The sequence below is a fragment of the Mangifera indica genome, chromosome 10, assembly GCF_011075055.1.
Source record: "Mangifera indica cultivar Alphonso chromosome 10, CATAS_Mindica_2.1, whole genome shotgun sequence".
Lineage (NCBI taxonomy): Eukaryota > Viridiplantae > Streptophyta > Magnoliopsida > Sapindales > Anacardiaceae > Mangifera > Mangifera indica.
In genome coordinates this window covers 3,324,568-3,350,532 of record NC_058146.1, presented here as the reverse complement: position 1 = coordinate 3,350,532, position 25,965 = coordinate 3,324,568, and the positions used below count along the sequence as shown (strand labels likewise).

Here is a 25,965-nt window from a genome sequence, read left to right as displayed (position 1 = left end):
GAGTTTAAGGATCAACAGTAAATCTGCTAAAAGAGAAGACGAAATCTAAGAAACTGATGTTGTCCAAAACTGTAATTGAGGGCAACAAAATTATGGGAAAATAAATACATAAAATTGGATTCAAGAGGTTTTATAAAAAGAGGTTGGATCAAGTATCTAATAAAATATCCAAACTTCGGAGTAGATTCTGGATCAATTCCAATTCATAAAAGTTTGAAAATAGAATCGGACCTTAAACCTATTGATTTCGAAAAATTGGTGTCAAAACCTATTCGTAGGAGTTAAAACAAAAAAAATGGGGATCCAATAATTCCGATTCCAATTCCGATATTTTACTCACCACTACTTTAAGCTCTAAAATTTATATTTCCAAAACCAAACAAATTAATAAGTTCGGTTATTTTCCCTCCTTTATATAATGAAGGCAAAAAATACTTATATTTAATTAAAGATTAATTTGAATTAAATTAAATTCAAATAAAGAATAATTCACACTCAATTTAAAGTTAAAATGATAGTTTAGGATTGGGCTTGGGGCAATTGCTTGGTAGACAATACTATTAGAATATCAAATAAATTTTAAAAAAGGACAAAAGAATCTTTATTAAAAAAATTACTAATAACATGAGTTTTCGTGATATAAGGTGAAAGAATGAATTTGAATCAAATCAAAGATTTAGCTTAAATTTAATTAATTTAAAAATATAAATTTGATTTAAATTTATTTAAATCGAATTCAATAATATTTTTAATAAGTATAAAAGATGATTTCATAATTATAAAATACAAATAATACTAACATATGATGTGCCGAACTGTAATCGCACCACTCGAAAGACCCGCATAAAAAACGTTTATCATAAAAACGTATATATGTGATGTAAGCGTGGCGTGCATCATAATGTGACGTGAGCGTGGCGTGCATCAGACGTGGATTTCCATGGACCCACGTATAAAACGGCAATGCAGCCGCAGCATGGAATCAAAGCAATCCAAACCAATCCAACACCCTTTTAATTGTCTACGTCCACCGTCTTCTCAACAGTTAAAAAAATAATATATAATTACGGCCCTCCTATTTAACAAACAAATCTGTCTTTAATTTTACTATCTCTGTTAATGCAAAAAATTAAATATAAGAATATAAAGAATTCGAAAAAGAAAAAATACAAATGATTGCAATGTGATTCGATCAAAATTATTTTTTTTTGATGTCGATAATTATTAATACAAGTATAATTTATTACAAAATGATTAAAAAAACTAAACTTGTTTTTTTTTTTTTGATTATATGATTTTGTCTATCTTATTTCCCAACACACTATTTATATTTGAGCAATATTTATGTATATATATTTTTATATATAATTTAGATACACAGAAGATATATCATAATATAAATAAATATTATTTTATCTTTAATTTAAAATCATTAAATCATATAATAATATATCATTTATATATCTAAATTATGTGTAAAAAATATGTACATATAATCTTATTGTTTATATTTATAGTAAGAGAGTTACATTTGAATAAATATAGGTCATGAGACTAATAATAAACCTATATGTATTATAAAAAATTAATACACAAATAATATATTATCATATAATTAAGTAATTTTTAATTAAAGATAAAATAATATTCAATTATATAATAATATATTATTTATAAATCTAATTTATATATAAAAATAATATTACCCGTAAAATTGTGCATGTGTTTTTCATTTTAAATTTAGCACAACATTATTCCTGCCCACAAAATATACTTAAATTGTGGGCTTTTAGGGTAGCCGACAATCGTGTTTTGGTGCTAAATGGTTGATTTCATCTACCCAAAAAAAACATGCATTTTTTCAGAGGAGTTTATATTAAACATATCAAATTATTCCATTTTTACCCTCTCAATCAAATAAAAAAAAGGCTCCTATGCACTTTTGTGTTATCTTCAAGAACATTTTCCCTTTTAGTAGTCAAAAAGAAAACCTAAGTCACATTTTTGAAGGAAAAGAAGTAATCTATGAAAGGGTTGTAGATGATATGTTATCAATCTTATCTAAATGACCCTTTTCTTAGACTAATCAAACAAATTATTTACTCTAATTATTTTGTATTATAATTAATTGATCACATTTTTTATTCTAATAACACTAGTTAGTTAGTTCATGTAAATTGGAACCAATATTGAAAAAAAAATTATTAAAGGTTTAGAGTTTAGGGTTAAATACTGATTTCTTTTATTCAATTAGAGAGGATAATTACAATAAAAACATTTAACATGTTAAAAATTTCAACTTCTTACATTTGCACGTGCAAACACATGCTCAGAGTAACCTGTAGGAAGGTGGTGTTGAGTGGAGGCAAGATTTTTCCTAGTTTCCAACTTCAGCTGCTGATTTCACATGTTCTGCAGGCCTTCACACTTCTTGGTCCCATGAAATTTTGGCCTTTACTACATTCTTTTTGGCCTTACTTGTTTTGGTCCAACCTCATGTCCCGTGATGAATATGAAAGACAGAACAAAGGCAAAATGAAAAAAAAGACTCAGAAAGAAAGTAAACAGAAAACCCAATTGCTTAAATACTCTACTTGTTAGAAGTTGAATCATTAACCACTAAAACTCCATCCCCCCACATTTGGTTTAGAAAAAAAAGAAGAGAAAAATACCTCTACAAGAGATGGAAGAAGAGTGCGGCCTTCTTGGCTGGAAATATTGCTATCAAGAAGAGGTAAATTCTCCATTGTTTTCATTTCGATTTTCCATTCTGTCTTCATTTTTAAGTAAAGGGTTTTTGAAATTTTCCATTTTGTTGGCAGGGGATTGAAGAGTTAAGGCATTTTTACAGTTCATGGGAGCTGGAGGCAGCCATTTTATCAGCTAAGGAGGAAATTGAAAGGCGAGAAGTTGAGCTCATCCATGTCAAAGATGCTTTAAATAAGACTATCAAAGAGAGAAATGAAGCGCAAACGCAATCCCAGAAGCTGCTGCTGGAGAAACACTTCCTGCAACAGCAACTTCAAAAGCAACAGCCGATTACAAATTCGATGAAATCAGAATTGCCCTTGAATTTGGCGGTGAAGAGGCCATTGCCCAAGAAGGGCAAATTATTGAAGGCAGTAATAGAAGCCGGGCCGCTTCTGCAGAATCTTCTCTTAGCGGGGCCTCTCCCTCAGTGGCAGCATCCTCCTCCGCAGCTCGACTTCATTGAAATACCTCCGGTGGCGTTCGCGATCAGTTCGTCTCCTTCTCCTCGCTTTGGACACCACAACGGCGCTGTCATGAATCCAACAGCGGATTTTTCACGCAAGAAAAGGGGCATCGAATTCAGTGAGTTGGGGTTTGATTCTGCCCCCAAGTATCAAAAAGTTGTCCCCATTAATTAACCAAAATCCTGCAATTATCCCGTTAATTAATTTTCATACTTAGGATTAACAATCCTTTCAATTATACATGATTAATGTTAATATGTGTCTAAAATGAAATGGAGTTGAAGAATTCTTTTTCCACAAAGCATTGGAATTTCCATACTTAAAATTTGGTGAGTGCATGTCTGCCATTAAAGATTAAAACTTTAATTCCATTTCACCATCGTAACTGACCATCAATTTGTTCCCATTCCCAAACTCACTTCAAATTGATCATCAGAAGACGCAATTAATTTAGAACAAGTTTGTTCAATTGAATTGATTTGATCGGTGGCACATGGCAGTGAGCGCAATATTCACCGGTGAGGTCCCACACGGCAATTGTGCTTTTTTGGAGATCTTAGGTTCTTAGGTCAACAACATTGTTACGGGTCATCTCCCCATTCGTGTAATTGTAGTGTTGGTACAGAAATATCTCCCACAAAGTTGAGAGCTTCACCGTTGACTCCGTTAAAGACGCTTTAATTTAAAAACTGCATACAGCTCATTTTCTTGACGCACAGAACTCTCTGGTCTTCTCCTTTTGACGCGTGGACGTTGGGCAGAGTTCATGTGTTTTACGTCACAAGTTAATTTACACAAGTAAACACATGAATAAATAATTTATATGGCATGATTTCTTTGATTTTGAAGCATAGAATAGATAATGTGATTGGTTTTGGTGTATTTTCAACGCCTGATGAGGATTGATACGTTTTTTTTAATGAAAATAATGGGTTATTTTAGGCCAAAAAGCTTATTTTTGCCGAACGTTTAGTGAATTCTTAGATTTTCACTTATTAAGTTATGTTAAAACTTTTAATTAAGAGTAAAGGTAAAATAATTATTTAATAAAAAATCTTTTTAAATTAAAATTTTAAATATGGTTTAGGCATTGGCAGTGACAGACATGAAGTAGTGGCTTGACTTGGAAGAGAAGTGAGTGGTCTTAGAACCAAATTATTGGGAAATTTAGTCTTCCTATTTACTTACCCAATCAGGGTTGTCTCATTTTAATTGATTTGCAAAGACAATTTTGGCCGAAAAAGGTATCAAATCTGTTCAACCCACTTTACGAAATTAGCATAGTTGAAAATTACAATGAATTTGGAATTTTTAAGCAGCATTTGTAGGGTATTATCATATTTTTTGATATATTAAAATGAAGTAATAATAAGAAGGCCAAAAGACCTATTTCTACCCAAGGTTTGTTGAACTCCCAAACTAATACCCGTTAAGTATTAAAAACCCAAATTCCTATCTTTGGTTTGTTAAAATTAACTAAATTAGTTAATTTATTTTAGGGATATAATCATAATTAACCAGTAATTTATTAAAAATAATAAAATCTTATCAATTTCTCCTTTGATTTAAAAAATTAATAATTTTTCCACAACTAAATTTTAAAAAGTTACATTTTCCCCCTACTAGGTTTTTATTTCTCCAGCAAAATTCCTCCAACAATGGAATCCCTCTTCTTCCCTTTCTCCATACAAACTATTAGATAGAAATGCTAGAGGGAAACTAACAAGGGAGGGTTGGAAATCGCCGGTGGCAGAGAAAGGGATGTCATGGTCAGATTTTGGTTGCCAAAAAAGGATAGGTTGAAAATGAAACCTTAGAAGGGAAAATGTATTTTTTTAAAAACTTAATAATGAAAAAAATTGTTAGTTTTTTAAACCAAAAGAAAAAATGAGATAAAGTTTTATTATTTTTAATATATTACTGAAAAAATAACAATTTTATCCTCTAAAACTAACTAATTCTGTTATTTTTAATGGCTTACGGGTGAAAGTTTAGGATTTCAATATTTAACGAATACCGGTTTAAGAATTCAATAAACCTTAGATGAGAATAAGTCTTTTAGCCTAATAAAAATTATCTTAAATTTCTTATATAAATTAAAAACTATATTATAATACATCATTTAAAATAATAATTTTGAAAAACTCACTTGATATTTATAACATTACTCTTACAATTCAAAATTGGTATGAAAAATTATGGATTGGAGTCGGACAAACAAAAAAATTTGTCTCCCTTGAAGTTAACACTTGCTAGACAATAGATGGTGTTTGAAAAGATAGTTAGCTGTTTTTGTGGTTAGGACTCAAATTTTTTGGCCTACTTCACAGATGGTAGAACTGAGATGTTTGATTGATGCTGAGTGTCACTAAACTTCGTCGTTTCGCCCATAAATGTAACTAACGGTTTAAAAATAGGCCAAAGGATTTATTCCCACCAAAGATTAATATTTTTTCAAATTCTCACACATTAATTTTGAAAAACACAAACACCCATCAATTTTTTAATTTTTAGAGTTAGTGTTATCATTTTCCCCTAAGATTTCAGTGATAACTCTTTCTGGCGACAATCTTTTTTCCAGCAGCTTCGTTGGAGGTGGTAAAACTGAGACGCTTGATTGATGCTGAGTGTCACTAAACTTCGTGGTTTCAACGTAGCCAACTGTTTAAAAATATTAAAAAGAAATAAGCTTTCCCTTGCTTGGTGAAGACGATTTGGATAGTAGCAGGCTGTGACTCTTGCTTACGGCATATGTCAGAGCAGCTGAGTTGAGTATTATAATAACAAAAGAAATAAAAATGGAGAATAATTTTAAGAAGCTTTGGGACGTTGCTTTGCTTTGCTTAGTTGCAGCGTGTTGCTTGCTTAAATTGAGTGGCTCTGAAGCTACCGAATCTTCCCTTTCCCTCCGGTTGATGACTTGACTTGTGAACTGAAAATACAAATTTTATCATCGTCTCCGTCCATTACTTAATATTATTTAACTTTTCAATGGTCCGTGTTCTTCTTCTACCTACTGGTTTTCTCTTCCCCCACACTTTCTTTCTTTCTTTCTTTCTTAATTATTATTCTTGTTTTCTTCAGACAAATCACACTTTGAATATATAAAGTTTTATTTCGGAACCTTCTGTAATTAATGGGGGTTTTATAAAATCCAAGTGTAAGGTTAGCTAGAAGAGGAGGGCTAAGGCATCCCATGCATGAATGAAGGGATTCTATTCTTTATCAAAACTTGAAGCCAAGGATAAGGACTTGCCCTCCTTAACCCTCCTCTTAATGGTGGGTCTCGTATACTTTGGTGTTATATATATTTTTTTTTTGCTGCAAAATTTAAGACACCCAACATTTTTTACAAGTAAACTCATATATATATATATATATATATATAAAATATAAACTTATTAGCTATCAACTAAAGTATGACTACATACATAAAGGATGAAGAAATGCATGGAATGGCAAGTGATGGAAGCATGAGAGATCCAGCCTTGCCATCCAATCATCTCTTCAATCACAAATCACTAATATAGATCATCATCATCGAGAGAAAGTTATGCCATTTGAATTGGATCTTCTCTTAAGAACTAAATCAATCAAATCGAATAAATAAAACTTTGAATTCAATGACTGATAACATAATCAATTGACCAGATTAATCCACACGTATAATCTTGATATGTTATCAGAAACTTAAACCCAAATTCTCATACATTGCATCACACCCTTTTATCACTCAAGCTATCTTTAGGAGCAAAGTTATGCTTTTCTTTCCTTTGAATCCTCCCAAGTCTCTCCTGTTTTCATTTCTGTCACTTGCTTAATTTGTTTCCACTGTATTTCTATCTTTCAATTCTTTTCTTCAACATTACTTGACTGTAATTTCCATACGCTACTGTTACTAAATATGCTGCTTTTATTTTTAAAATAAATTAATGCTTATTCTCCAGTCACAATAAATTCAATTGAACTAATAATAAATGGAGGAAATATTTATTTTTTAATGTACATGGTGAAGTGCGTTGGCAAAGTGTGAGAAAGAGAGTGTGAAACGGACTTTATTTTAACACCCTCCTCAAATGTTTCACTCTAATCTCTTTAATTTTAGACAATTTTTTTTTCGGTTACAATTTTGTTTGTTTAATTTTGGTCTTCTTATTTTGTTGAAGCCAACCAAACTCTAAATTTTACTCTTCTATTGGGTGCCCTTTTGACTCCATTTATCTCTTCTCATAAATTCACCATTTCTTCTTCGTTTCTTCATATAAATATATGTTCTAACCCTACTCTCTTTCTTACTTCCTCCTTAACTTACCATTATGGAAGAAGAATCTGCAACTGCAACTCAAGAGGAAGCACTTTCTGCCGCTGCCCATGTTGTTAAAGGAAAGAGAACCAAGCGCCAACGGCCTCAATCTCCGATTCCGTTTGTTGTTTCAACTGGGGTTGATCATATTGCTACTGGGTTTGATGGTGATTACTTAGATAGCACCGAGGAAGACGAAGACATGGCCAATTGTCTTATTCTTCTGGCTCAACAACAACAAGTAGGAAATAATAATGATGATGATCGTCGTCTTCATCATCATCACGAAGAGATGGGGCAATTACAGAATAAATTTAATAGCAGGAGATTTCTTGAAGCTCCGTCTTCAGGCACCGGCAAAGCGGGTTACTATGTTTACGAGTGCAAGACTTGCAACAGAACTTTTCCGTCTTTTCAAGCTCTCGGAGGCCATCGAGCAAGTCATAAGAAACCGAAGGGGACGATGAATGATCACGAAGAAGAGGGAAATTTCCGAAATTTATCTTCTCTTTCTCTCCAATTGAACAGCAATTTGTATAGCAAGAATCAGAATAGTAAGGTTCATGAATGCTCCATTTGTGGCGCGGAGTTCACTTCGGGACAAGCTTTGGGCGGGCACATGCGGCGCCACCGGCCACCGATTGGAACAAACCCCGCTTTGTCATTGACGCCGACAACCTTGGAAGCGGAAGATCAGATAATTAAGAAGCCGAGAAATGTAATGATGTTACAGTTGGATCTTAACCTTCCGGCGCCGGAAGACGATCTCCGGGAATCAAAATTACCCTTTTCTTCAAAGCAACCACCGCAGCAGCAGCAGCAACAACAACAACAACAACAAAAATCATCTCTTGTCTTCTCTGCCGCCCCCACTTTGGTGGATTGTCACTACTAAACAAGAGGTCTTTTAATTTCTTTCTTCTTTTTTTCCCTTTTATAACTTCTGGGGAAGTTGATATTCATCTCGATGATTCAAAGATAAATTTCGTGTTGATTCATACAAAAATTGTTTCATTCTTTTACTGGTGGAAAATATTACAAGATTAATTATTTTCATTCTTCTGTAATTTGCTTGAAATTCTCGTAAATTTAGAGCATTAAATGTATAAATTTCTTAGTAAGAAGTCAGTTTACTGTTCATGAAAGTTGCAAGCTTAGCCATCTTCTTTTCATTTTTCTTTTTTTTTTCAAAGGGTTTTTCTTCTTTCTCAGTGGGAAGAAGAGGAAGAAGAAATGTGTAACACACTTAGATGGAGAGAGAGAGAGAGAATATGGCTTGAAATTTTCACCGCCAGGAATTAAGCCAAAAACTCTCTGTGGTTAAGCTTAATTTCATTGTAATTCACTTACATATAATTAATACATTTTTTTATTTAGCTGATAATTAAGTCAAAAAATTACATATGAATTGGGATTTTGCTCTCCTTGGACACCATTCTGTTCGGGCAAACGAATATATCATTTAATGAGTCCAAATTCCTTCGAGATACCCATTTTATCCAAGATTGTGAATCTTGTTTATTTTGTGTGTGTTAATGACAAGAGTAAGGGCACTAAGTGATTGGTTTTTCTATTTGATATGAATTCATTTCTTATCTTAAACCCCTTAATTAGCAAAAATACTACAATAAATCTGTACACAGGTTTGAGTCACTAATAATACCTCAATTATATATTATCATATAATTGAATGATATAAAAATAAAATAATATTTAATTATATTATTTAAATATTTGATTAAATACTTATAACTGGATATATATAATATTACTATCGTCACTATTTTCCTTTGTCCACCTCTTTGTTAGTTATTGGGAATATTGTCCACTGCTTGGTGATGTAGAAACCCACAACTATTATTAGATTTTGAAGGAATTATGGTTGGTTGTTAATTGATATCAGAGCCATACATCTGTTAGTTTCACTAGCTTTTACATTTTAAAGGTGTTAATCATATATATAAATGAGAGCTTGGTTGTGGATTGGACTGAAGATTTTGGTTAGGGCTTTTTGGAGTAGTGAATGGGCAGTTTTGAGTCCAATTATCTGGCATGTCACTTAGATAACTCATTTGACATCATCGAGGCCAAATTACAGAAGAAAATGAAGGGGAAAGTATAACACTAAATAGTAGATAACTCATATGCCCTCTCCATATATATAATTTTAATTCTAGTTAGACTAGTCATCTGAAATTCAGAGAACACAAAGTTTAGATTCAGTTTTTATTAAATAAGAGCTGAACTTGGTTAATACTAAGGACTAGCTAATAAATCTTTTTACAGAAGGTTGCCAACAAATTAATAAAACTATTAAAACCAGTTAGAAGAGTTGAGAGAAAACAATAGTTGGTGATACAATAAAACTACAGACACAAATTTTTGATACACAGTTGATGTATCATCATGTGATTGGATGTTTCAGAAGTAAAAATAAAATAGTACTCAATCATATGATAACATATTATCTATGTACGTGGTTATAATATTGCTCTTGAGGATAATAGTAATACCCAATTTAAAGTTAGATCAAAGAAAATAAAAAAAAAAAGAGCCTAGAAATACCTAGTCCTTGTACAAGCATTATGGCAAATTTAAAAGCAAAATTAGCTGTTCTTAAGTTAAAATTGGTGAGCCATTGAGTGTGAATGGTGGATTAATGCTAATTTCAGCTACGCAAATTGTGAGGTTACGGATAAGTGTTGAGAAGCATTGTTAATTTAGGAATTTGGTCAATTTCTTGCAAGGTTTAGTTTATGATAAACTAATTACAGACTCAGTCCAAATACTCAGCTTAAATTATATAATATTTTTTACAAGTATATTATATAGTTTGACTCAATTTTTTATTAGTTCTTGGGATATTTTTATACGCCATCTTGAGAGGGTTTACTTGAATTATAAGAGATAAACAAGTGATTATTATTTTATTTAAGAGTTAATCAAATTTAAGCTAATGGAATTATAATATTGTTCATAAGATCATGATTTTTTATTGAGAAAATTATAAAAAGTACTCAATTTTTCAATAATTTCCAATTTGTTAACGAATCAAATGAAAGATCAGAATGAACTTTTACGGCTGGCAAATGATCAGAAGTGTGACGGCGTAGATAGCCAATGTATGAAGAAACCTACAAACAGGTAAAGGATTAACTTAGAAAACACTAATTCCTGATCAAATAAATAAATAAATAATTGCATTTGCAGCTCTTGCGGCATAGAAGAATCTTTTGTGATTACCACAATTTTTGTTGAGGTGGTGCACTATTTCCGGGAGGCGAAGCCCTGGGTGGAGGACTTGCAGATGGCCCTGATGGTCCTGGTGGAGGCGGAGGCGGAGGCTCAAATTTTCCTGGAAATTAAAACAAAAAAAATCTGAAAATCCATCAAAATTTCCATGTCCTTTCCTGAATCTTGATTATTACTTTCATACATATGATATATGGTATGTATCATACAATATAATATATGTAAAAAATTATACGTATTATGAAGTGTATTAAATTAATATAATTAATAAATGTATTATATGATACGATATATATTACTAATACGGATTGATATATTATTTTAAAGAAAATAATGAAATAATAGAGGTATATATAAAAAATTTTAAAGTTTTGAAAATATTTGTGATATTTTTTAAAATAATAACGTGTTATTTAAAATTTTTTGTTAGTTTATTTTCTTAAAAGTTTATCATATGACACGGAAATTAAATTTTCAACATAAACTATCATAATCCTCCTACTATTATGGAAAGAATAAAGAAATGTAACGCAAACCACAGAAAATGAGATTTTCCGGAGGAGGCCGTTCCTTTGCTGGGTTAGGATCAGGATCATAAACTCTCAAGTAGAGTTCTTGACCCAGATACCAATGCTTCAGGATTTGCGATCTCAAATTCCACATTCCAGGATTGTCCAGAAAAGCATAAACAGCAGTCCATCCTCCAGGATAAACCTGAAAATGTAACATCAGGAAGAGTTGTAGCTTCATGTACAAAAATATTATCAAAATATTAACATATCAGAATTTCACCTGGGTGGTGGATCGAACCACAGGATTATAAGTATTGTAACTAGAACGAAAATCAGATCTCCACTCTCCATCCCCAAATCTAAAACTCAAACATTAAGTTCAATCAGTTCAAACTCGAATAAGGAGAGAATCCTGACGGGTGTATTGATGTACACTCACCCGACAACATAAAATCCGAAACCATCCAAGTGCCAGGAATCAATCACTTGTAATTCATTCTTGAACACAATTTCTATCCAACCTTTATGGATTCCAGTGGCAACAAAAACCCCGCGTACAGGATCAAGAACAGAGGAGTTAACGGGGAATTTGTCGAGTTCGTAAACTCCAGAGCCATTGGCAAATTGATCTGCTAGTTTTAAGGGAGTGTCTGGTGTAAGGTAAGAGACATTGTTGACTGTGTAGAGAGGTGTGCCATCGATGAAAGAGCTAGAACCCCGGAGAATAAAAGTCTGAGATAGTGTCACATTTGATACGTTGAAGGTTCCCTGGGGATTTGGCCTTGCAGCTCCCGTGGTTAGGTTCCACCTGATTTTGTAAAAATGTAGTTAAAATTTATAACTTGTTTTAAATGCTATGCAAATTCCTGTAGGATTGAAGCTACCTGATGGACTTAGCTTGATCCCGGGAGAAATTTATATCAAATGGATCAGGTTTTCCAGGTAGAGGGCCTGTTGCAGGAGTCGTGGAAGTATCATAATGAAGCACTGCTACACCAATGAGGCTGTTGTTTCCAGAGGGATTTGACATTTTCGGACTTGCCACAATGTAATAATCGGCCGGAGCTTGATCTGCTGTAACTAGAACAGAGTAAGACTGGCCAACGTGCACATCAAGAGAATCCAGGGTTATCTGTTCAGTGTATGATCCTTCTGTTTCAACCAAAACCATTCCATGATTTTGAATCCTGAAATTGAAACTCCAGGCTGTCCCCACGTTTGATATCCTGAATCGATACGTTTTTCCTGCAAAACATTTCATCAGTAAATTGTTTTCCAATTTTAGTTATATGGAAGTTCTTATTATACCAGTTGTAACGGTGAAAGACTCGTGCTGTGTCGAATTTGGATCCAAATAAGAGCCTTTTCCATTCATTAGCATCACATTAGGTCGGTTATGGTAAGCCCAAAGTTCATCGTTCATCAGAGACCTAACTTCCTGAGCAATTAAACTTCCATAAGGCTTCCCAGGATCTTAAAACTCTCGTATAATCAACATATTTTTCTTCATTTACCTTGTAACTTCTGTTGTACCAATCACCAATAAGAAGATCAAATTCTGCCTCAGGTTTTGGGAAAGGTACGAGGATGACAACCCGATTATTGACCCGAAATGGACCGAACCCTCCTCCAGCTTTTTGGAAATTGACAGAGGGGAAGTAAAAGAAGCTCCCAATTTGATCCTTCGTCTGAAACACATAAGTCCAATTTGATCCAGGCTGAATTGCACAGTTTGTTCCTGAAACTCCATCCTGCCATGAGTTTAGCCTCTGTTGTATGCCATTCCTGTAACATTCATCCTTAATAAGCAAGCAAATTCTTGTTCAGGATGTTCTGATATTTTCCTGAAAACCTCATAGAGGATGAACCCAATGTAGCTCTTTTTTGGACTAAAAACATTTCTCAAAATTTTTTAAGTACAAGACTAGGTAACCTTGAATCTAAACAATGACAAGCTACTATGTCAAGATTAAATGTTTATCACTTGACCAAAAGCTATGATTATTAACAGAAGGTTACCAAACCATAGGTTTACGCTTATGACTAGAAAATTTTCGGATGTAAAATAACATTAATTATGATTTTAGTTTAAATAAAATTAAATAATTGAATAATTCAATGATAATTTACAAATGTACTTAAATAATTAATAAAGATAAACCTAATAAAGTGAACATTTATAATCTAGGTAGATAATACTAGTATAGTTTTTAAGTTTTATTAAAATTTTGAGAAAGTCCCCTTTATGAAACTCTTAAAATATAACTTTATCTATTAAAAGTTATCATTTATAGAGGTTTTAGGAATGAAAGATTAATCATTCTGATATATGTAATTTCAGGGCTTTACAGATTCAAATTACATGGAGACGTTGTAGGTGTTCCTATAATCTTAAAAATTTTTAATTCAATATTTTATAACTTATACGTAAATCTTGAAATTAAGATGGTATGATTTTATTTAATTTATATTAAATAAATCTTACGGACTTGGCCCATCTAGCCAACAATTCCCTTGAAACCTACCTGCACAGGCATACTTTCTTTAAGGGACTCGAATTCATGACCAGCCAAGATCAGGCAGTTACTACCAAATGATCCTAACACACAAATCTCAATTTGTGATTCAACTAGAAGAGCAAGTGAAAAATTTAGCTTTAGATGTGAGCAATAGTTTGATTAGCAAGTAGAAAATTTCCCGTTTTGCTTCATATATACTTCTCTATGACTGCAACTAGAGGGAGACATACCAAGTAAAAAGTAGAGGCTCATCCATGTTGTTAAACACATTGACCTGAACAACATCGTTGGTTGTGGCATTGATAAGAGGCCCTGGAAACTTCCCATTAATAGTAATAACCTGTCAACAAAACAATACAAACATTCATTCAAATATCACAACTGCAAAATTTTCAGTCCCAACATAAGAAACCGGAAATAATGTTATCAGATTATCAAAACTCACCGGCTGGTCAGCTAAAGCCGGTTTAATACTCGAGTCAATTGCAACATGCCACTCGAGGAAAATGTTCTCGCCATTTGCGATTCTCACCAGCGTTAGGCCGAATAGGAAGGCAAAGATAATTAGCCAAGGACGGTTGCCGCCGAAAACTGCCATTTGCTTGGAGCTTTTGCGGTGGCTTTTAGCAAACATTATTATATATAACTCTGAAGTCTCTATTATGTTCAAGTACATGAAGACAAAAATGAAACAGCTCCAAAACTAGCAGGAAGAGCCATGTGGATAAAGATGAAGAGAAAAAAACTTAGAAATGCAATGTCACTAAGAAAGAAAAATCCATTGAAATAAGCTTTGCAAGCTTAGGAACGACTAATTATGTACAGTTCAATAATGGGAACGCCATCCTTTTGAAGACGACCCATAAATTACATCAACATATTTTTCAAAGAAAGTAGAAATTTGATGAACTAATCAATTATTCTTATAACTCAGAATATGAAGTGTAAAATATGATGAATTGTTTATTCTTTCTTACCCAAAAAAAAACAAAAACCCTTTAAATAAACTTTATTATATAATAAATGTACTACAATTTTTCTTGATACCAAAATTCGTTTTAATCATCCCAATTCACAAATCAATATAAAATACCGTACCGTTTGGGTTGCCCAATATAATTAATTATTTTATATAATAATATATCTAATAAATACAAAAAGATTAATCTCCCATAATGCCACGATGATATTTTAGTTTTGGCCACACCGAGACGTATAATTATAAAATTAAAACGCAAACAAAACTTGTAACAGAGAATGCTTAGTGGGCGCAGGCTGCTCTGCGGACTGATCCCTATAAGAGCCCCCGACCGGCTGGGCCAGGACCTGCTCTTGGGCTTAGCTTTTGTTAGTAAATATAAAAATAAACAACAAAACTATATATATATTTTTAATACATAATTTTTATATATAAATAATATATTATTATATAATTAAATAATTTTAAATTAAAAATAAAATAATATTCTATCGTATAATAATATATCATTTGAATATTTTAATTATATACAAAAAAAAAATATAATATTATTTAATAAAATAATAATTAAAGTTGTTGCCCATTTGATAAGAGGATGAGCCAAGTGAAATTTCAAGTTATGCTTAACTTATGTACACAAGCGTGCAAAATTCAAACTATGCAAATCACCAACTCATTGAATTTGAACTGATTTCAAAATACCCCTTATTAAGCCAAGCCAACCTCAAGTGTATCCTTGTTCAGAGTAGACTCGATTTGAATCTATGTGCACAACTTATCCTCGCATCTCAAATTTCGAGTTACCCAGAAGAAATGGGCGGCCGGCCAATCCTTTCTATTTTGAGGTATGGGCCGTTTAACCAACCCAAGTTTACAGAAGCTGGGCCTAAAATGGACTGTGGTCATAATCTCATCGGACGGTGGATAATCGAGTTAAGGATCCAAAGGTCGAAGTGCACTGCTGATACAATAATGGCGGTCCCACAGCCAGGTTACTTGCCTTAAAGGAAAAGCAAGTTTGTGTTGCCATAGATACGTACTTCCAGTTTTTGGAGTTCGGTCAAAACATATTGCCTTGATTGGATTATAATTTCAAAATTAAACTATTTTTCTGACCATTTCTAAAATTCCATAAGTTATATTTCTAAACTTACTTAAAATAATAATTATAAAATCTATCATTAAATTTAAAATTTTATATATTTAATATGATTAATTTAATTTAAAAAAATAATAATAAGGTTTTCTGATTAAAAAAGGCCATCTTTGTAACCCTTTACATAATAAATTACAATAAAAATAAATTAATAATATTTGTACATTCAAATTGTTACTGTTAAAACGCTTGATTGACAACTGAACATTGGTTAGAATGATGATCAATACAATGAATATTTTTTTTTTTCTTTCCAAATCAAAACGACAATCAATACAAGCACTACACACCAATTTTGACCACAAAACGCAGACAAAAAATTTCTTGTCATTGAAGGCACCACTTAACACTGCAGTTCCTTGACCACCAATCAATCCCAATCCCTCGCATTTCGGCCTCCACAGCACCAAACCCTAACCCTCCATCGCCATTTCCAAATGGGTCTCACAACGCCTGCAACAACTACGGCACTCGCTCCAGGCTTTCGATTTCACCCCACGGACGAGGAGCTCGTCAGCTATTATTTGAAACGCAAGGTATGTAACAAGCCTGTCCGCTTCAACGCCATTGGCGAGTGTGATATTTACAAGCATGAGCCTTGGGACCTCGCAGGTTAGTTAATCTTTGTTTTAAACTCTTGTGCTTTTTATTTTTTTGTTTTTTATGTTTTGGTTGATGGCTTATCGGTTTGTTTACTTGTTTCTGAAATATTATAGTGATTTTTTTGTTTTTCGGGGGGGGGGGGGGGGGGGGGGGGGGGGGGGGGGGGGGGTTGTTGATGGGTTTTGGGTTCCATTTTAGGGTATTTTTATTTTTTTGTCCTAGGATTTACTTTTTTGGGAAATAGAGGTTTACTATTTCGGTTGGAGGTTTGTGTGTTTGGAAAATGAATGTGTTGTCTAATTGGTGTTCTTTTGGGGTGATATTTTAATTTCTGTTTTGAAAAAAAAAATGCTGGTATATTATACTCAATTGAAAGTGGGTTTAATTTTTGGTTGAGTTTTTTGTTTTTTTGGTGTTCTGGGAAATTAAAATAACACTCCGAAAGGGTACCGGACAAGTCATTTCATTTTTGTAGTTGAATTTTTTATTGTCATAGATTTTTTGTTGAGTTGAATGGAGATGCAATTTGGGGTTTACTTGTCTATGGTGTTTTAGTTTATTCAAGGTTGAAGACAAGGGACCAAGAGTGGTACTTTTTCAGTGCATTGGATAAGAAGTATGGAAATGGGGCAAGAATGAATAGGGCCACAGGGAAGGGATATTGGAAAGCAACTGGGAAGGATCGTGAAATTCGTCGTGATAAGCAACTTATTGGAATGAAGAAGACACTTGTATTTCATGGTGGGCGTGCTCCTGATGGGCAGCGGACTAACTGGGTTATGCATGAATACCGCCTTGTTGAGGATGAATCCGACAAGCTTCGGGGTGCACAGGTTAGGCCATAAAGAAGTTTTGTTTACGGATTATATTTTTGCTTCAATGAGAAAATAAATACATTTGGAATGAATTTTAGTGTACAGAAAATTTAGTATACAAGGGTGAAGTACATTTTGGTTCAGTACTTGTGCCGAAAATTAGTTTGATTTCTAAAAGAATGTGGGAATATATACAGAAATATTAGCATCAGTGTTGTGGATTAAAGTATTTTGGTTTTTGATGACTCATGTCAGTGAACTCGAGGAATTGAATTTGCTTCCTTGGGGTTCTATATAATGTGAACTGTAAGTACAGAAGTTCAATATTTTTCATCATGAGAATCACTAATATCTTATAGAAGTTGCGTTTCTTGTTTTTGTGGAAAAGGATTCATATGTGCTGTGTAGAATATTTCATAAGAACAATATAGGACCACCGAGTGCAAATCGATATGCACCTTTTCTAGAGGAGGAATGGGATGATGGCAAGGCAGCAATTCCCGAAGAAGATGTTGGAGATGACGTTATGGCAGGTGATGATGCATGTGTTGAAAGGAATGGTGTTGAAGCAATGCCTGTTGAGCAGGTGTGCATGACTTTTTTCTTTCTTTCTTCTGTTTTCCCTCATTTCTGTTCTACTCAAGTTATGTTATTCAGCATTATGATGCGTTGAGCTGGGATTGTATGATGCCTAGGACAGATGAGCACAAAAGCTAATCATCAAGCAATTAAGAAAACAGTTAGCTAGTTAGGAGGCATGAATAAAATATATAAAATCCTTTTCATATTATTGTTAGATCCAGTGATTATTGCATGAGTAATACTACAGTTCTTAAGTATGTATTTCCAATTTCACATCTTAAGTAATGTGACTTTAGTCTTAGGTTGCAATAATATTCGTGTTATTATTTTATTATTCACATGGCATTTTTAGATAAGTGACATATTATTTGGAATGCAAAAGTTATGATACCAACTTGAGGTGTATAGCATTGTTTGAACACAGGGATATTCGGCATATTCACTAGCAACTTAGCAAGAGTGTCAAAGTCCATAATTAAAATTTGTTGATTGAACTGATAGGAATATTTTTGCTGCTATCTGTCACTACCTGTATCTGACTGTTGTTGGAGAACTAAGCAGGCCCTGGTTGTTTATCTTATGTGATAGTGCCATAAATCTAAATATAATCATGTATCCACGCTCACTGGGGAAAAGAGTAAGTCAGGCCTGTAGAGTTTATGTGCCAACCTTTTGGAGGAGGAAAACCTACAAAGATTGAAGGATAGAGTGCTCAGAGATACGAATTGTAGAAGCATAAGGATATGGCATTACTCTCAATCCCTCAGTGAAATTCCGTGGATTTACTTCTTAGGAAAGAAGGGTGAAATATTGGGACAAAGATTTGGATGTTTTTATAACTTGGTGGAAGCAAATGAATTGATCAAAGATTTGGATGTCCTACACTAGTAGGTATGCAGATGAGATAATATCTTGTTGCCAGTACATGGTGTGCTATTTGTTCTTTCACTTTGTGGGATATGTTACTTTAGAGACTAGTATCAGTTGCTTGACCTAAATTGTGAGCACTGTACTCATGGAACTTGCTGTTTCTAGATTTCCATGTCTGAAATAATATGGTCATAGCTCAATATATGCAATGGAAATAAATTTAAGAGAAAAGAGATCCTATTTGAGTGTGTCCTTAGTGTGGTTTGTATTTCTTTTTTCAAGGGTAGATTTAGAGTCTGCCATTGCTTCCAATGCTGATAAAATGTTCCACAAAAAATGGGATCATGGAATCCAGATTGTGCTTTCTGGGTGTTGGTAATTTTGACTAACTACTTCTGTTATAATTGAAAATTTGAGATTAGTGATTGGAGAGTTGGACTAATGTTATATAAATCGTACTGTTGGGTAAAAATTTTAATGGTGTAAAGCCCAGGAGCATTTAATGGGGCATTTCAGGAATGGTTAATTATGGTTGATGTAGTACAATTCTATTTGAAGAGTTCTTTTGATGTCTTCACCAAATTCCAGTTGTTGAGGCATTGCTATTTACTTTAGTTGCTATGCTTACAGTTGTTATTGTGCTTGTCTCCCATATCCTTTTAGTGACTTCTACCTTTTATTGTTTTGTTTTTATAAACCTTAACTTATCGTGAATTTACTTTTGCTTTTAAATGTTGGTGGATAATTGCAGGATTCTCAATCCAACAATAAGGAGCCTATTAATGTTAACGAACTTCCAAAAGAGGCTCAAAATGTTTTAGCAGTGTGCAAGAGTGAAAGGAGAGATGAATGTCCTTCTCTGTGTGTGCTTAATACACAGGCAGCTCTTCCTCTTCTTCAATACAAAAGAAGGCGGCAGAATGATTCAGGTTCTAACCGATCAAATGGTTCAGATAATTCAACTGGGACGGGATATGATCCTTCCTCGTCAACCATCACAACAGCGGAAACAACAATGACAAATGCCGCTACAACAACAGCAATATCTGCATTGTTGGAATTCTCTCTGATGGAGTCTATTGAACCGCCCAAAGAGATTCTGCCTGCTCATGGAACTACTTTTCGGGCTGATGGTTTTGATTCATCGCTGCCCCCTAGTTGTGTTAAACTCATCAAAGACTTGCAGAAACAGGTGCATAAAACTGCTGTTGAGAGGGAGACACTAAAACTTGAAATGATGAGTGCTCAGGCCATGATTAACATGTTTCAGTCACAAATCGATTACCTGAGCAAGGAAAATGAGGATCTGAAGAGGCGGATTTGAAGAGGAGCAAGAAAAACACCCATTTCATGGGTTTGAATACCCCTGTAATGTTATTGTTGTTTGTCGAATCATATATCGATCCCCCTTTTCGTCTCCAATCATATTGGAGAGCATGTTTGTAAATTTAGGATGCTTTGTTTTTAGTAGTAAGGTTATCAAGTTGCTGGAGATTGCACATTAGGTAAACTTAAAACCGGGACATTAAGTCTGTATCAGCTGCAACTGCTGACACTGTTGAATCTGTCGACAATTCCATCTGTTGGAACATTGTGCAAATTTTCTTAATTTTACTCTGAAATATGACTTGAATTTCCAAAATCAAGCTCAATAACTACAACAAAAGAGAACAATAGAGATGAAGAGAATGATGAAGTAAAAGAAGTGAGAAAACAAAAGAGATCGATGAGAAAAACGCTTTGTTGGGGTTTGAAATTTGAGAATAGAGTAATTTTTAGGTGGGAATAAGTCCTTCGGCCTTATTAATATATTATCAATTTTGTTTTAAAGCGTGGAACATGTATATTATCTAGTCTAAGTGCAGATTCTGTTTTTCTTAATAAGTTTGGTTTTGAGAATAAAATGACTGCAATGTAAGTCATATGGATCTTATATTATACTATATTGTATTTTAATTTGACCAATACGGTCCACTTTGAGCATCGGCAAGGGCATATCCGTCATTTTATTAAGCCTTTACAAATATGACTAGCGGAAGCAATTACGTCAGTTATACGGAACGACGAAGCAACTGCATACCATTGGCACTCCACACTACCCATCTCCATACACTTGTCAGACCAAGCGAAGTCCACGTCGGGACCACGTTCGCTGTACTCACGCACAATATATACCCAGGAGTAACTCTATCAATCCCCTACTTTATCGAAAGTTCGCTTCGGCTTCGTCGAGTGCTCATTTCTTAACCAGCAAGACACGATCTCTCAGTTTTCTAGCTTTCTCCCAACAGGCCCCTAGAAATTAACCAAAAGCCTAAACCCTCATTTCAGAAATTTGCCTCAATTTAGCTAATTTTAACCCGATTTTTCTTTAATTATTATCCAATTTGGACTCTGTTATATCCGTGTTGGCTTTGATCAATGGGTCGCGACGCGAACTCTAAGTCTCTAGGACCGGGATTCAGATTTCACCCGACCGATGAGGAGCTGGTACGATACTATTTGAAGAGGAAGATTCTGAACAAGCCGCTCCGGTTCGACCCGATATCCGTCATCGATATCTACAAGTCTGAGCCATGGGATCTTCCTGGTACTTTTATCTCTTTATATCATTTTTATTTTAGTATTCTTTTTTTATTTAAGTTTAGGGGCCTTATGTGTAAATAGATTTAAGCTTATGTACCAGAATATATTTGTTTAAATTCTGATGTTAGTTGTTAGATTATTGTGTTAGGTGACTCTTTTGCGTTTAAAAATACTATATGGTAGGACATGTTTGAATACCTATGGTTTATTATCAGTTTATTGTTTGTGAATAATGATGTTAGATTATACATGTTCATGTGGGGTTTATGGTTTCCATTAACATGGGTTTTTGATTGGGGGAATCTAGAATGGGTTTTTTGGACTACTGGATATATTTATCTCTTTATGAAAATAATCTTTAGTTGTAATCTTTTGTGTCTCTTTGTGAAATAATACTGAATGTAAAATATAACTTTCCCATTTAATAAGTTTGCTATTCTATGTTAAACTTCATATTGTAACTAGTTTTACCTTCTAAAGTTGTAAAATTTGACATGTATTGGGTATGGGAAACTTCTGTTATGGCAGAAACTTCTACATCTTTTATAGAATATTTTCGTTCATTTTGTATATTGATTTCAATGTAGTTTTAATTTATGTGTAGTGTAGGAAATGTTTCTTTTCTCTTTGAGGTTGGTTTAGCTTACTTACAGTCAAGAGTGTCTGCTTGAACTAGCGTTTTTAATGTGATGGATGAATTTATATGTCAATTTTGTATGGGAAATACTATGTTGCTGCTTTGGTTAGGTTTCAGGGCTTTTTCCTATCCATTTGGTTGGAATCTTATATTATGTACATTGTTTTATGATTTCAATCTTGTGGTTGAGAGCAGCCCTTTAATGTCACCAGACTGGTTTGTGGTATGACCCAGTAAGTAAATATAATTTACATACGTGTATTAATGTATATATGATTATACATCTTTGTGTTTTGTAGTATTCATATCTACTTATGTCTACACAAATCTAGATCTTAATCCTTTTTGGGTTTTTACTGGTTCAGATAAGTCGAGGTTAAAAAGTAGGGACTTGGAGTGGTTTTTTTTCAGTATGTTGGATAAAAAGTATGGCAATGGATCGAGGACAAATCGAGCCACTGAGAAAGGTTACTGGAAAACCACTGGAAAGGATCGAGCTATATATCATGACACTCGGATTGTTGGAATGAAGAAGACCCTTGTTTATCACATAGGTAGGGCTCCACATGGTGAACGCACCAATTGGGTCATGCATGAGTACCGGCTGACCGATGAGGAGTTGGAGAAAGCTGGAGTTGCACAAGTGAGATTATAGTGGACTTGCAAAATTTTTATATTTATAAAATGTTTTGGGTTCATGTGATTCTGTTATGGCTGCTCTGATAGTTGATTAGTTATTGGCTAAAGAGTCATAGTTTTTTTTTTTTAAAAAAACAATTTTGGGATTTTTACTCAAGACTGGAAGCTGACTGGCCGTTTGATTGTGGTGGGAAGGATGCATTTGTTCTCTGTAGGATATTTCAGAAGAGTGGATCCGGGCCAAAGAATGGGGAGCAGTATGGGGCACCATTTATTGAGGAGGAATGGGAGGATGATGAGGTGGTTGAGGCAGCTTTTATGCCAGGTCAAGAGATGCTGGCTGATGAAATAGCAGTTGGTGATGATGCATATTTTGAAACGAATGACCTTGATCAGGTTTGTGCTTTTCTCTTATATTGAGCTCAAATTAGATTTCGTCAGGTTGGTGAATTGCCTTATATGGTGGTCTATTTTTTAATTGTTAGTTACAGATTGGAATTCATAGTGACTATAATTGATGTGAAATGAAACTTGAACTGATACCTTGAAATGAGAAAAAATTGAATTGTATATCTAGAGTACTTGGGATAACTTTTGTCTTGGTGAAACAAAATTAATAGCTCTGCTTGAATGTTAATGTGGAAGTGAGCGAAAGTGGATACACATTAGTTTCTTTGTTCTTATAACCTACACTCTATATGACTGTATGTGCAAAGCATTCCTTATTACTTTTAAATTTCAACTTACTGATAATATAGATTATCTGAAGAATCTGTGGATCCTATAGTGTCTTACCTTTGATTTAAGCAAACTCTACTTTGCAAATTTAGTGGAACATATCACTTTGAAAATGAACTAGAACCATAACTTCTGTGTGAAACGTGGAAAATTTTCCTACAAAGTAGCAAGAGGCACTTATAGTTGGTGTAGAATTGTCAGTGTTTTCTGACAATTTAACCTTTCCTATAAACTATTTGAACATGTTAAATCTTTTGACAGCCTGTTTTGAACTGTCTTCTAGATTTAGGTATCTTATATTTTGCCATAGGGTTGGTTGTGGGCATTTTTTCTCTTTCATGTATATGTCCAGCCTAAGGCTGCAATCAAGCCAAGCTACTCGATTGCTATTCACGGCTCAACTCTTGTTGAGCTGGTTTGACTTAGTTATTGTTGAGCTGAGCTCAAGCTTGTCCTTGGCAGCTTGAGTAGGCTGTTGCTCAACTCAATGAGCTCACGAGAATAAAATGAACTGGGGTCCAAAGGAAAGTTGACACTGAATCACTCATGTATTTGTTGTATCTGGGTTCTGATGTGCAAATCCCATTGTATTGTTGAGCATGAGAAATTTTCTTTGATGGTATTTGTTTACTGTTGTGTAAAGATCAAGCTTGCAGTAAGTTTTGACAAACATAGCTCTACTTGATGGCCTTTCTTGTTTCAAGCTTGAGCCAGGCTCAAGTTAGCAATTTGTATCTTGAGCACGAGCTAAAGCTTGAGTTTGCAACTCCCGAGCTTGTAGAATTCTAGCTCAAACTCGAGCCTTGCATCTACCCTATTGAGCCGATCTCAAGCCCAACAATACTTGGCTTTATTGCAGCCCTAGTACTGTCTATGCTACTTTCTGATTTTTTTTGGTTCAATACTGTCATGCAAAATTCTGAAAATTTTCGTGCGACAGAAACTTGATTCCACCAACCATTCTGACAATGCCTTTCCTCCGTCAAACTTTTATTATGGGAATTCAAGCAATCATGTTGAGCATTCTGAGAACTTGAGCGATTTTGATCAGAAGCCCATAACAGTCCTTGGTGAAACACTGGTTCCACAGCTGCAAGTTGAGCAGAATCTCGGTGATTTACCAGAGCAATACGAGATCAATACAAGAGCAGTGGAAAATGAATATATCATTGAATCAAACAACAATGTTGATCCTGGTGATGTTAACTATTTGCTTGATGAGCCTTACTTGGATGCAACTGATAATCCACCTTTCAATGATGGGTTATTCCTGGAAACTAATGATCTTTTAAATAATATCAAGGCAGATTCAGGAGGTTTTGACATGGTGGATGAGTACCTTAATTTCTTTGATGCTAATGGTGACAACTCAGAATATCTCACTTTTGATGCTTCTGAAATTATGGAGGGCGGAAATGAAGTTTCTGACCAAACACCACTCTTAAACCTCAAGGTAGAAATTCTTTTGCGAAGTTCACCATTCGAAGCTTTTTTTTTTAATTTATTATTCATTAGAAAATTTCAATAATATGTAACTTGTTACTTTGTGATAGCAGGTGAATGGAGATACTGAGCAAATGCCCATGGCAAGCCATATGTCTGAAACACATGGTAGCAATGAGGCATCTACTTCAAATCAAAAGCCAGAGACCACAGAATTTGAAACAGGTAAAGCTATATATTCGTTGAATTAGAACCACTAGTATTTGTTATATGCTATATATATGTATACACATGATAAAGGGTTAATGCAGCATTCTAAGTTTTGTCATATCTAGATTGATGTGTCTGCAAGTTTCATTTCCCTACTACTTTTGTTGACAAGATCAATTTTTTGTGCTTGCAATGCAGATACCAAGTATCCATTCCTTAAACGGGCCAGTCAAATGTTGGGTGGCATTCCTGCACCTCCTGCCTTTGCTGCTGAATTCCCAACAAAGGAAGCAGCTATTCGGCTCAATTCTTTGGCACAATCTTCTGGCTCTGTTCGTGTTACGGCTGGTATGATCAGAATAAGGAACATGACTTTAACTGGCACTGGGATGGACTGGTCATTGGGCAAAAATGGGGATGTCAATATTGTATTTTCATTTGACATGTTGCAAAGTGATGTCACTTCAGCCAACTCAGTGGCTTCTGGTAAGACGAGAGGATTGGTGGTTTCCTGGAGCTTGTTCTTCTTGTTGTGCATTTGGGTCCTGATTCTTACAGTGAGTTATAATACGTGTACCCATTTATTCTCCAAGTGAAGCAGCGTCAAAAGAACCGGTATTGTTGGTTGAAGGTTAGGTTAGGTTAGTTAGTAGTGAAAACTGGTTATAGATTAATTTAGACAGCACTTTGCTGCAGATATGTCATTTAATTAAATGTCAACTTGTGTCAACTGCCAAACTGAAATGGCTTCTTATACCTATATTTTTCCACTGTAATCTTCACAATCATGCATTTGTAGTCATATAGCAGAATCTTTTGTTTTTTGGATGCTAGATGTGTTCCAAGGTTTTGAAATATCTTATGGAGTACACATTTTTAATTTTTAATTTCACCATTAGGTTCATA

The 25,965-nt window shown here is 34.1% G+C and overlaps 5 protein-coding genes across 7 annotated transcripts; 4 read left to right on the top strand and 1 right to left on the bottom strand.

Annotated features, from left to right (window-relative positions):
* Window positions 1-2,384: 2,384 nt before the first annotated feature.
* Window positions 2,385-3,470, top strand: LOC123228312. The gene is made up of 2 exons (XM_044653666.1): window positions 2,385-2,734; window positions 2,823-3,470. The coding sequence occupies exons 1-2, from the start codon at window positions 2,684-2,686 to the stop codon at window positions 3,387-3,389; spliced, it is 618 nt and encodes a 205-aa protein (XP_044509601.1). The 5' UTR covers window positions 2,385-2,683; the 3' UTR covers window positions 3,390-3,470.
* A 4,038-nt stretch (window positions 3,471-7,508) lies between these two features.
* LOC123228397 (zinc finger protein ZAT5-like) lies at window positions 7,509-8,574 on the top strand. The gene has a single exon (XM_044653792.1). The coding sequence runs from the start codon at window positions 7,532-7,534 to the stop codon at window positions 8,411-8,413; it is 882 nt and encodes a 293-aa protein (XP_044509727.1). The 5' UTR covers window positions 7,509-7,531; the 3' UTR covers window positions 8,414-8,574.
* Window positions 8,575-10,594: 2,020 nt separating this feature from the next.
* Window positions 10,595-14,399, bottom strand: LOC123227804 (monocopper oxidase-like protein SKU5). Its single transcript, XM_044652932.1, has 10 exons — window positions 14,247-14,399; window positions 14,032-14,141; window positions 12,797-13,067; window positions 12,591-12,720; window positions 12,167-12,527; window positions 11,722-12,090; window positions 11,563-11,641; window positions 11,307-11,484; window positions 10,762-10,873; window positions 10,595-10,652 (listed from the first exon to the last, which is right to left on the bottom strand). The coding sequence occupies exons 1-10, from the start codon at window positions 14,397-14,399 to the stop codon at window positions 10,595-10,597; spliced, it is 1,821 nt and encodes a 606-aa protein (XP_044508867.1).
* Window positions 14,400-16,164: 1,765 nt separating this feature from the next.
* On the top strand, window positions 16,165-20,448 carry LOC123228005 (NAC domain containing protein 50-like). The gene is made up of 4 exons (XM_044653185.1): window positions 16,165-16,548; window positions 17,095-17,372; window positions 17,743-17,940; window positions 19,558-20,448. The coding sequence occupies exons 1-4, from the start codon at window positions 16,374-16,376 to the stop codon at window positions 20,128-20,130; spliced, it is 1,224 nt and encodes a 407-aa protein (XP_044509120.1). The 5' UTR covers window positions 16,165-16,373; the 3' UTR covers window positions 20,131-20,448.
* Window positions 20,449-21,008: 560 nt separating this feature from the next.
* LOC123227863 (NAC domain-containing protein 78-like) lies at window positions 21,009-25,916 on the top strand. 3 transcript variants are annotated; one of them, XM_044652988.1, is made up of 7 exons: window positions 21,009-21,396; window positions 22,395-22,672; window positions 22,864-23,064; window positions 24,347-24,602; window positions 24,714-24,859; window positions 24,960-25,074; window positions 25,258-25,916. In XM_044652988.1, the coding sequence occupies exons 1-7, from the start codon at window positions 21,228-21,230 to the stop codon at window positions 25,653-25,655; spliced, it is 1,563 nt and encodes a 520-aa protein (XP_044508923.1). In that variant the 5' UTR covers window positions 21,009-21,227; the 3' UTR covers window positions 25,656-25,916. The 3 variants fall into 3 exon arrangements, with proteins under 3 accessions (XP_044508923.1, XP_044508921.1, XP_044508922.1); XM_044652986.1 differs by having other exon boundaries at window positions 24,347-24,859; XM_044652987.1 differs by having other exon boundaries at window positions 21,010-21,396; window positions 24,347-24,859; window positions 24,963-25,074.
* The last annotated feature ends 49 nt before the right edge of the window (window positions 25,917-25,965 follow it).